The following is a 12,416-nucleotide window of genomic DNA, read 5'->3' as shown; positions in this document are numbered from 1 at the left end:
GATGGTCCCATGCTTTTATAAATACGCCAATGTTTGCTGTGGACGAGACGGTTTTGTAATGGTATACACACCGCCTCTGCAACTGTGTTTGTCCATCAATGGCAGCCGGCCCGCTAACCCCTGGCTCGTCTCCATCTTTTCCTCTCTCTGCTCAATCAGGGGTGGCCAATCTGGCGAGTCAATCAACAAACGCAGACATCAAAAGAAACGGTGGCTCAATCACGGAGGCGTATATGGGCTACCGAAGAAAACAGCCGACGTGACTCGGTCTGGCACTATGCCCCTAATGCGTCGACCGTGTGGCAACCGACTGGCCGGACACGTTGGGCCTACGTAAAAGGGTCCCGATGCACATGTACGCAACCAGATGGATTCGCCGTCTACCATGACGCGTTTCTTTTATCTTTCCTCTTTCTTTCCTGTCTCTCTTTCTCTCGCTCTCGTCGCTTTGGCGAACGCATTGTTTCTCTCGGGCATACGAGCAAAGCATGTAGCTGGGGACGTCGTGCGATATTAGGCCAATATTTCACTCGCTGCGCAGTTTCGTAGTCCAGAATGGACACAAGAAGCGCATAAAGGACAACGCGAATCCTGCGTAGTCCTGGTGGGCAAACCAGGGTCGACGTTCTTTGTTCCTACCGATGCACAAGTGGTGAGCGCGCACTAATCTTTAGGCATACCTCGTGGCATACAGGGTCAGTAAAAAAAGATATGACGCATCAACTAATTTATGGGTCTGCAATGTTTTGTTCTATAACGCTCTTGAAGCCAGCATGGCGTCTGCCATCAAGAACTGCGCATTTGTACCGGCTTTTCCTCTCACAGTCTTTGAGGATGAGTACTCTCCCAACGTATTAATTTAACTCTGGCGACAAAACGATTGGGTTACTTACTGGTTTTGTTACTTGAGTTCACAGCCAAATGTGCCCATCACTTGTTGACGTCCTTTTCCAGGGTCTAATGCTTTTCCAAAACAGAAGCAAAAAGCGTTCGTCTTGACGTTCCCTTTCCCTGAAAAACAAAACTTCCTCTCTCGTGGCTTCTTTCCGTTTTATTTTTTGTTTTAAAACGGAACGGAAACAATCGATCTAGTATTGTCACTTCCATAACGATAATTTGATGCTAGACCACCGGAAACGTCGAATATAATTCTGCACGATTGTTTCTGTTCCTACAAGCAGTTTGCTCGGGGCCGGAAAGTGTGCTATGTTTTATCCATTCTACAAAAGCGGAGAAGTCTCAGTTTCTAAATTGTGAGCTGTATCCAGTGCGTCATACGACGGAAAGAGCTGAGAACTGGTGTCAACATTAATCAACTAAGTCGGAAACCCTCTCACACTTTTTTATATGTGCCCCTGGTGCTCTAAGCAACGCGCCTAAAAAAAAATTTGTCTTCTTATGCAACGTGGTAAAACTATTCGTGACTGTAGTGCACCTGCGCATCAGCAAGTTTCATGGCACTTAAGCGACAATACAGTAAGCAATGTGTTCAAATCGTGTGGTCGACCAAACTCTCTAAGTCTGTTTGCAATGTCCGCAACTAACTACAACGCAGGCGTGGTTTTTGGCTTGGAGTTGAAATTCAATCTTAAACATGGAGCGCGATCCTCTAGGATGGCTGACAGAGTCGTCTCTATAATGAAATTTGACACTCTATTTGCTTTGCCATAAACAATATCTGAATTATCGAATTTCTATCCAAGCTCTTCATTAATCGATTATTCTTATTCGTAAATAATACTGAAGTTGTGTGTTGATGTGATTCACAAAAAAGGAACATGTATAACTTTATTTTAGGTTTAAAAAACTAAGAAAATTAGCTTACCAGTAATAAAACGTCGTAACTGGCTGATATTTAACATCTTTTTGAAGGCAGATAGTTATCGATTGCTTTAATTTGCTTCTCTTGCTACTCTGTCATTATTTATGCTTCTCCTTCTCTTTCGCCTGCTCACGTGTAAACAACTTTTTGCAGTGCCCCCGGAGACACCAGTCATCAGGGACAAGTTCGGCAACAAGGTCGGCAAAGTGGCCGGTCCGTACCGGGAAGGCGAGTCACTGACGCTCACCTGTGAAGTTAACGGAGGTAAGTCTACACTGTCGTCTACTTGATGTGGTTTTAAATTTTATGCAAACAGCACTACGCCTTGGTTCTTTTTATTAGCCCCCTGTAGGACGAAATTCTTTTCAAACACGAACGTGGACTAACTATTGCCCTTTCATTAACTCTGCTGGCTGCCCTCGAAAAGTGTTGCTACATCACGCAATATAGCAAACAAAAAACACTCGCCATCTGCAAAGTTTAGCAATCACGCACGTGGCGTCAGCAGAACTCTATACTGTGAAGAGCGCGAAAAAAAAAAGGGATCAAAAAACTAAATTTCTGAACAGGCTGCCATAGTTGGTAGTTTTTTTCAGAAAATCCATATATTTAAGAAAACTTCCACGATAAACTTTCCAGGCAAAAAGAGTAGAGCTCGCGAAACTAGCACTTAGGAAATTGCGGTGAGGCGCATTCAGGCGTCAAATAATGATGCGTTACGCCACCTGCGGAATTACTTCAGTTGCGTGCACACTTTTATGATGTTGTTGGTGGTGGTGATGGTTAATAGTAGCATGCGGGTTACATTGCAAACGAGTCCTTTGTAGCCGTCCGCAGTGAAGCTCGAATGAGTACGCGTAAATCCCGTGCACTCCGGTGCTTTAACAAGTTCTCCGTTTTGCCGAAATAAAAGCTCTTGGGATCCCTTTTCACCAACAACAACGAATAAATCTTGAACGAGCGCTAACGCAGGCACCACTCACAGAGCCGTGTGCTTCGTTTGTGCAGAGGCAACTTATCAGGCCAGGTTTTTAAGAGCACGGTTCGACATTGCGCCGAGTTGAAGAGACTAAACTTTGAAGGCGGCCCAATTATTAGAGCTTAGTTAGCGCAAGGCATTTTTGTCTTTCCTGCGCTACTCAGCCCCAACGTACGCGAGTGCATTTTGATAGTATACTATTTAAAAAATGCGAGAGCTTAGTATCCGCTGAAGGCATATGAATCCGCGAAATCAGTGAACGCTGAGCACGGATTCTGCTGTACACTGATTGGCCATGCATGCACAGAGCTTGTGATTCTCCGAGACGGCGCCTTATTCGAAAGTCTCTGCGTTGAGAAGCATTCTACCCGTGCATTGTCGCGGCGGCGGAAGCACATGACTCCGAAGGTGGTCTAACAGCGGCCTACAGAGGCTGCCAAAGGGTTACAATTCCCCCTGCTACAAGCGCTGGTGAAGCTTCTACACGCAACTTGTTGCTACGAGGGGTTCATTATTTCGCGTGTTTAGCTTATACTAAAAAAAAAAAAACAATGGTACACAGTCTGTAAGGAATTTCCATCGGGCATCGTCTGCCGTAAGGAGGGCACTGTCAGAGCTGAAGTAACGCTGCCCCTTTCCAAATCATAGTCCTCTCTCACAGTATAAATACAGCACTTTTCACCAAGCGACTGATGATTTTTTTCTGCGATGTGTTTCACTCTACGAATGTCGACCCTTTGTGCCTACCGTCTTATCTCATATTCAAATTAATGACACGTTGGCATGAGCCAATGACGCATTGTGGTAGCATGAATGCCTGTTAGCTTCGCAGGTAGGCACAAGCGACAGCTCAAGGCAACTGTCGGTGCTGATTGCGAAGAAGTTTTCTCAATCTGAAAAGTACAAAAGAATACCCTAATGATCCCGATACTCTTGGTAAAACTGGATTCACCTACGTGTTGATGGCCGAAACTCGGTAGCAGAGGCCGAAAACCATCTGAGAACACTAAAAAAAGAAAAACAGCTTTTGCCCAGTAGCAGTCATCTGACCATCAGACAACACAGTCTGCACCCCAAGTCATTTCAGTGAACTCCGCACTTAACGCATAGTCCACTGAATGCCTGTTTTAGGCCGTACGCTCCTCTAATTCCTAAACGAATGCAGCGCAGCCAATCAGCCGTATCTCCTCAATCTGCTTGCTTTTCCTTCCCCTTTTTCTTTCGTGATCACTCTTTTTGGAGCCTCTGTGCTTACCACAGTACTGCTCTAGCACCACGCTTGTCCATTCTCTTTATTCAATCCCGAAACGCATGACGTGGAGCTGACCTGAATCCGAACTGAAACCCGCAGGTTTCTTAAGTGGAAATGCATGGACATGTTAAGGATTCGAATCGAATGTAAACATTTTTTCTGCAAGTAAGCGCCAGTGGGGTAACATCAGTTTAGTTTATAGTTTAGAATTTAAATTTAGTTTACAGTTTTGGTACTTGCGGAAAGACAGAATATAACAGTGCGGACACAGAACACGAAAATAGGCGGCACAGGCGCCTCATCCTCCTCTGTCCGCGCATTCATTTCTGTGATCTCAAACCGACTAGCCCGTAACGGTACCCTTGTGACCTTCTGCATTTTCCCACGAACAAAAATCAAATAGAAAGAAAATTCTAACTGAAGTTGCTGCTTTCGCGATTCCCTTGGGACTGTAAAAGTACTTTGCAGTTTGCTACAAGCTTTTGATCAAAATCTGTGGCTGAAGACGTTGGGGAAAAAAAAGGATTTTAAACTCCGGCATAAAGAAAACACGGAAGCAGAAGCGAATACATGAGACACTAATGTGCGTCTCGCTTTCCCCGACCTGTCTCTTGACGTTTTGTTCAAGCTAATCTGTACGCATTACGCAGCCGGGTAATCCTCAGAAGCAGAACGCTCAGTTTACGGAAGCTAAGGGGAAGAGAAGATGGAGAGACTAGCGTTGAAAGAAGATATTCTGCTCAGAAAAACGCGAAGCAGCAAGTCATAGAAACAAACAAAACAAAAACATTATGGTGCAGGAATCCGTTGCGCAAATGTAATTCTATTTTTAATCTAAACTAATTATCCTCTCGTATATGCCCAGAGGGACAGGCACGCACACATTTTTGCACGCAGAACTCGGGCATGTGAACCTGCGCCCGGACGTACACGCGCTTTAAAATGAATCCACTTTTTATTTTCGCGATAGTTTATGAACATTTGAGGCAATGCAAAGGATGCAAAAGCAGGCTGACGTGAAAAGGAATGCTTTATTGGGTGAACTGTGCCTACTATTAAAAGGAGTGCCATACGTCGTGCGATGGCGAAGAATGGCTATTTTATGCAATAACTTCAGCTTCCTATTAGAACAGGAACTATTCTTGTCAACAAAACGACACTGTTCTTGTTTTCGTTTTTACGTTATATATATACCGATGCGGTGTGAATAGCACGGTCGAAAAAAAAGGCCGAAAGGACGGGGGGGGGGGGGGGGGGGAATGCAGCGCTCAGATAATTTCAGGGGGTGTTCTGACATCGAAACAACCAGCCCCCACTCCCATGGCTACACCCCTGCCTCAGTAATGTAGCTTAAAGACACTCCTCTGGCTAGGCCACCGAGGCACGTACAGTCTTTGTCAAAAGTTTAGAGCCCAGGGGGTTTGCTTCTAAGCCTCGCAATGGGACTCCTGTAACATTCGTGGCAGCCGTACTCATTGGAGGAGGCAGGACCATAAATCTTCCTACCTTCAGCAAATTTGGAGCGCTGGAGATGCATTATGAACCAGACAGTGTGCTCCAGAAGCAAACCCCCTGGGCTCCAAACTTTTGACAAAGACTGTACGTTCGACTTGGTTCAAGCGAGTCCTTTTCTTGTCGGACAGTGTCCATGTCGAAGTGATATGCAAAGAGCGTCCCAGGACACTGAAGGGATCCATTAAAGATATCGTATCATCCCTTTCACACGGAGCTTTAGAGTTCCCCCAAATTTGTTCGCCTCGTTAAGTTCACTTATGATTCTCGTTAGTTTTACATGAGCCGTCCTTTAATGTGTGTGCCCTAATGGCTTAGGACAATCCGCCACTTCAGCGTCAGCGTAAAGTTCACTGCTGTTAAAGTCATGTCAGCTAAAATTAGAAAGTCATATCGACAGAGCTAGGTCTTCTTATGGACTCATGGCGCATGTTCGTCACGTTTACAAGCATTAGAAAGAAAAGCAAATGCGCTGATCCTCAAAAGCAAGGACAGTGAAAAGCGCTGTACTCCTAAGCAACACAGGTAATCGGCCAAATAATGCAAATGGATTGCCCTTTGCAGGGCCCGCTTTTTCTAATGCATTTCCACTATTGGAAATGCATTGAAATTCCACTATTGGAATTTTTTGGAATTTTTTTATTGAAATTCCACTATTGGCCCGATTACATGTGTTGCTTGTGCTGAAGTGCCCTGCTTATAGTCATTTGCATCACAAACACCCACGTAGTGTATCTAAAGACTTGCATTATTCATAAATGTGGCGACCGTAAAAGTCGTACAAGTTGCATCAGATTGTAGTTGACACGCCTAGCAGACGTTCCTCGAGGCTCTCAGTATAAATATTCATACTCGGGGAAACGGTCTTTCTACACAAGCGAACACAGAAGGCGATCTTGAACACGCTTCCAAGCCTCTGAGACCATTCCGAGTTGAATGTTTATTGGCTGCATTAAGAAAAACTATGGAGACGCTTGACTCACTTTTCGAGTAGAATGCGATTATATATCATATTAGCCGCAGCTTCTGTTGCCGCTTTTATGTGTGCTTGCGTCAGTTTCTTTGCAATTGTCGGTCCATAAATCCTCATATTCGGACCGCTAGTTGCAGTAGTTGGTCAAATGTTCTAGGTTAAGCCCCCAAGGTTGAGTAGAGTTATAATAAGGGAGTAATTAATCATCGGCATCCATACAAACGCAGCCTTGTGGCTACAAAGGAAAGTGATACAGCTTTCTCAGAAACTTCGCAGTTAAAGAAAAAAATTACCGACGATTACGTTACTTCCTAATGCGAAATTTGAGCGCAGCAAATAAGCTGTTTCACCTTTTCGATAGATTGAGGCAAAGAAATCGAGCAACACATGTATGCGCTATCACAGAATTTTTTTTTTAGCAGACGGAGGACTTCCATCGGTCGTCTCGCTCATGGCTCAGAAAGAACTGGCAGATAATTTCGCAGTGGCGAACGGCAGCGGCAATTTCGGCTCGGGCGGTGCACATATACAGATCCGCCGCCACCGATCTGGCTCTCTGATTGCCACCGCACAGGGCGAACGGCAGCGGCAATTTCGGCTCGGGAGGTGCACATATACAGATCCGCCGCCACCGATCTGGCTCTCTGATTGCCACCGCACAGGGGTTGCATTGGAGGAGGAGCGAAGAAAGGAATTAAGTTCGAGCCGGCGCTTTGACAACCGGAGACTCGCAGGAAGAGGGGGGAGGGGGGCGGCGTGTACACCCAGCGGCAAACGATGGGGGCAGAAGCGCGCGCAGCAAGCGGACAACACGATAAAGGGAGGAGGGAAGAGATAGCAGCGACTGACTGATGCCACTGACGCCGATAGTGAGTCAACCCCAGCTGCGGATGAAAGGGGGGCGGAGCTGGTTACGAGGCCGACGACGACGCGAAACCCAGGAACGGACGCCAAAGAGCTGCGCTCTAAAATTCGTCCTGGTCCGGGGTTCGAACACAGGACCACCGCTTCAGTAGCAGGTATCCGCTATGCTATGAATCTGTAGCGTGTCATCGTGGTCCGGCAGCAGAAGACGACGACTGTCCCAGTACGCCTGCCAAGCACGCGCAGACTGGATTTCGTGGCTGCTTAACTGCAAGGCCGGCGCAGCGCTGTTCCGTTCCAGCCTGGCTGAGCGCGTCCAGCCGAATATATTTGCGGAGACCCGACGACGACTGGTGTCTACGATTCGTCTCCACAAATCCTTTTAGTGTTGCTTGTAGGACTGAAGTAAACTTCAATAACCTAATACGTTTCTTCGGGGTTTTTGATTAGATTGTATGACGACGTAGGAAATATCCTCACAACATCAGCTCGAAAAATGCGCTTTGAAGATTTTGCAGAAACACACATAGACGGCAGACATGATCCTGAGAGCTAGCCACGTATACGTTGGCGTCTTTTACCGTAGACGCGGCCGACAAATGCAGCTTGTTCATCGTCGGGTCCGAGTAGTAGTCGCCAGTTAAATGGCCCGAGGAAAGACGGTAGGGCATATTTAGCCATCTCCTCGTATGATTCGCGAAGTCCGCACGATGAGCGTATTTCAGCCACTTATCACACCTACCGCAATAAAACACTTGGAATAAAAAAATAAACTTCGTAACTTTCGCTTTATGCTTGCAAATGACTCGACAACAGATTGTAGCGTCCCTGAAAACGCACACGCAGAGCGATAATGCTCTGATATTCGATAGCGTTTGCTTTTTCAGTGTCATTGACCATCACTATCTTATGGCGCTGTCACTGTCTGGTCGCTGCGAGGCGCTTCGTTAAAAGAAAAATTCTCTACATAATTTCGATGCTTACAGCGGATTGCGGTGACGCGCCGGCTGCTCTGCAATATTCCAGTCCGTTCGCAACCACCGACGATGCTGATCTGATATTTCCTAGTCACGTTGAAATAGAGCTCAGCCGACAGCCACGGGGATTGTCGCGTCAAGCTGCGCATCGCTGTCGCCGCCGCCGAGTCCTATTGCTGCTTTTGTTGGCGAAAGCGCCCACTGAACAGTGACCTTTTCAAGGTTGTCTGCCTTTTTCCTTTCTTTCTGTCTTCACCGCCGCGTGGCAGAGCGGATCGCCTAAAAAAACATAATTGTCTCTCCTACTGGGCTATGCCCACGGCGTGGTCGACGTAAGAAGTAGTAGCATAAAAGATTCAAGCATCCTGCCGAAAGCAGTTCTTTTATCACATCTACGAGTAACGCTTTCAACCACCCACAGAAATGATTGTTTAATATAACACGCCTAGTGCGAGTGATCAGAAGAAGACAGTTACATTAATTCATCTGACACGGCATTACCCAAAGTGATACACACAACAAGCACATGAAAAGCATACACGGAGCATAACAGCATAATTGGAGCACAAGTCTGAGTATGCTGCAAGGTCGCAGGTCTTGTTGGGTATGCAGCAGTATTACAGGCTTCCTCGAAAAGTCTGTTTACTTGGAGCATATAAGAGCTTGTCGCTTGTATACGCATGCTTATTCGCATCTTTTCTATCTCCAAACGTTTGCTGAAAATAACACTCACTAAATTTCCTTACGATGATGTAATACAGGCTGCTTCACGTAACAGGACGGGTATGTCCTTTCCTGGTTATGTATACGTCAACTTTCGCGTCACACAACACGATCGGATGTCGCTGCTGGCTTACCTTTCGTGAAGTCGGAATTGGAAGAGCTTGGCACAGGTGTTGGCTCTAGTGTTCAGGCCCCACATTGCAGCACGTGACACGTGACATCGTCTCTGTGCCATTGTCGAAGCACAAAAACGCTCGCAACGTAGTGGAAGTGTAAATCTCCGCACGAGAAATACATCTTGCACGGCGAAACTGCCGAATGCGCTCGAAAATCCGCCCCGCTGCCACGCTGTCATCTACCTCCGCTCACAGCAGCCGCAAATGCCTGCGCATGCGCACCTCCTCTCTTCTTCCAAAATACAAAGAAAATGCGCATGAGTGGAGGAGAACAGTAAAGGAAAGAGTGAAAACCTGATACTTGTAAATACTGATGCTCGTTTTGGTAAATTATTATGCGAGTTAAAAATTAAACCCAGATGATCCATGTGCAAGAATTATTCGGTTTTAAACATGGCTTCTCCTCCATTCACCAGGCAGGTGCGCTGAAGTAGTCCAAACCGAAACTAACTCATGTTTTCTACCCCTGACAAAGCCGCTACGTCATAACTGCGGCCGTTTTGCGAGCAAGCGAACGGCTCGTTGCTCGCTGACCCAGCAGAAAAGCATCTGGCAGCGTTCCAGCCGGGTCGGCGACAGCGAATCAAAATAAACGAGATGCGGTCGCTGTATATGGAAACATTGCAGCGCTAGTGACAGATGCCGGTCTTTTTATGTACGAATCCGTTTTTTTTTTCTCGCGACAAGACAGGGATCCTCACGGGAACGACAGCTGTCAAATTCTGCGAAGCAAATTCATCGCCTCACATCTGTCACCCGTGCTGCAGACGTGTCCGTCAGGGCAAAAGCGTCGCAAGGTGTGACAGCGAGAAAGCTCGCACTTTGACGCTTCCGCTTGCTGTCAGGATATGAATGTGGGTCGCTGGCATAATGAGACGCCCGGTATTCGAAGGAGCACAAGAACAAGCAACGACGCGCGCCACGCATGTCCGTAGAAGACGTGAATGGTGTTCAGTGATGAGTAAATTTACCTATATCTATTACGGAAACAGTTAAGCCGATATGTCCACGCATAGTTAATGCATTTTCCAAGTCCATATCCTTTTTCTGTCTTCCTTTTGCGTTTACCGCATGGCTTAAGCGTCGAACGGGTGTATGTGGATTGCACTATCGTTAGGAAGTTTTCTCGAATAGTGGTTGCAAGTGTAGCATCACAGTAAGTAGGGATCGACTTTCGACAAGTATTCGTACACTGCATTGAACTTCAGTGGTGCTGATAATTCTTGTGATGATGAAGAGGACGACGATGAAGAAGATGATGATGACGGTAGTCAGAATAGTGCTGATGATGATTCCAACGGTGACGATGGCATTGTTTTTCTTGGTGATACTTATTATATTGGGAGGGTTTAACACAATGCTCGAGCCAAAATTCGTCTCGGCCGTCGCAAAGCTCCGCACCTGCCTATTACCGCATCGGACACACACTCAAAGCAGGGGTCGCTCTCGCTCTCACTCACTCTCTCACTCGCTCACTCACTCACTCTCTCTCTCTCACATACACACAAATACACACGCGCGCACACACACACACTCACACACGCACTCACTCACACACACACGCACACACACACATACGCACACGCGCGCGCACGCACACACACACACACACAGCGCAGCATTTCCTCATGCGCCAAAATTCACGCCTATGACAGCACAACAGGTTGAAAGCAATGTAACCAGAAAAATATCGCGTAAAAAATATCGATAAGGAGGTGCGAAGGAACACCCACGAAACAAAGTTATCTGCAGCGACTCAAGACCAGAGAGAGACTCTCAGGAAATATGGAGTGCGATAAACGTCCGGAACGCTGGCCAGTTAGTTCGCTGAGCCTGCAACTGCACGTATGTACTGTACACACTACACGGCGGGAAAGTCGAGAAGAGTCAGAGCCGAGCCACAGCAGCAGGGCCGCGCTAGCCACCGCTGCAGCAGCGAAAGCGCGCTTCTCACGCGGCCCGGGCGCTAACATGGCGTCCTCTTAGCAGCCTCTCAATCATGCCCAAGGGGAAAGCCTTTGGCCGCCAGATTAATGCCCGGCTTTTTTCGTGACGCGTGATACATCACTTCCGGCACGGTTTCCTGTCCCTGCCTCAGTTACACCGTTTTCACCCCGCTTCTATCTTTTCTCCTTCTTCTTTTCTTTCTTTCTTCTTTTGTCTTGAGTTCTTTTCTTTTCTGCGTGTCATGTGTGACGTGCCTCCAGTGGGAGAGGAGACGGCGTATAGGTCTGCGTCGAACAGATTCGCTTCAGCACATCGTCTCCACAGCGGCCGTATCCCTTCCCATTCCCTCTCTCTCACCTTCCATCCCTGCTCCCGTCTACATCCGCATCCCCAAAAACCCTCTGCCCCGCTCACGCCCACGTGGTTGCACTCGCGCCCTTATCAACGCCCCCGCCCGTGCATTCGCAACGCTGTGGCTTTTCGCTGTTTTCCTTTGACTCGTCACTGCTGCGTCGCTGACTCGTCCTCTTCATTCCCTGCTTTGGTCCGCACAAAGAGTGTCAGCGGCTTCGGTTTCTGCGCGAAAGTGAATTGTATGCTCCCCTGGTTCGCGCTGAGCAAACGCGCGCCGCGGTATGTCGCGCACTCGGTATTCTTGCAAAGCAATGCTCCTATGCGAAGAAAAAGCAAACATGTACACGCATAGAGGGCACACGCAAAATAAATGGAATAACTATTTCGTCTTTGTTATTTTTCTGAGAAACATCTAGGAATAGGCAGAGTAGTATTTGCTTCCGGGTGACACAGATTTACATTGTTTATTTCTAATTCTCTCCCGACGGTCCTCTCCATGTGCCTTCCAGTGACGTATACAACAGATATATAAGTCTATTTTGTTGCCTTAAAGTTCAAGCAAGAGTTCTTACCTCAGATTTTTTTAACGTATAATGAAACCGGGTACAAGAATAACCACGGGCATTATGTTGGCTTAATCCGATTTTCTTTGCATCTAAAATTTACCAATAGTAAATGGAGTAGAACTGAAGCAGGAAGTAAAAAATTATGTTGACAATATCTGCTTTAAATATTCTCACCCTCGTCACCTACAGCATTATTCGGGAAAAAAAATCACCTTTAATTGAAAGATATGGCAGTTCTCACTCTTTCTGAGAGTATACGGTTGGTGAAGCA

The 12,416-nt window shown here is 46.8% G+C and overlaps 1 protein-coding gene across 1 annotated transcript in view; it reads left to right on the top strand.

The window, feature by feature from the left end:
- The window catches only part of LOC149342485 (roundabout homolog 3-like), a 307,670-nt gene that overhangs the window by 231,650 nt on the left and 63,604 nt on the right, over positions 1–12,416 (top strand). The window contains exon 3 of the mRNA XM_089544885.1: positions 1,976–2,086. Coding sequence (XP_089401011.1) covers positions 1,976–2,086 — 111 coding nt within the window. The remainder of the gene's footprint in view (positions 1–1,975; positions 2,087–12,416) is intronic.

The sequence above is a fragment of the Amblyomma mixtum genome, chromosome 5 (genome assembly GCF_055824585.1).
Source record: "Amblyomma mixtum isolate Tamu chromosome 5, ASM5582458v1, whole genome shotgun sequence".
In the NCBI taxonomy this organism is placed as follows: Eukaryota; Metazoa; Arthropoda; class Arachnida; order Ixodida; family Ixodidae; genus Amblyomma; species Amblyomma mixtum.
The sequence above is the reverse complement of the archived record's forward strand: the minus strand, read 5'-3'. Positions and strand labels throughout refer to the sequence as shown.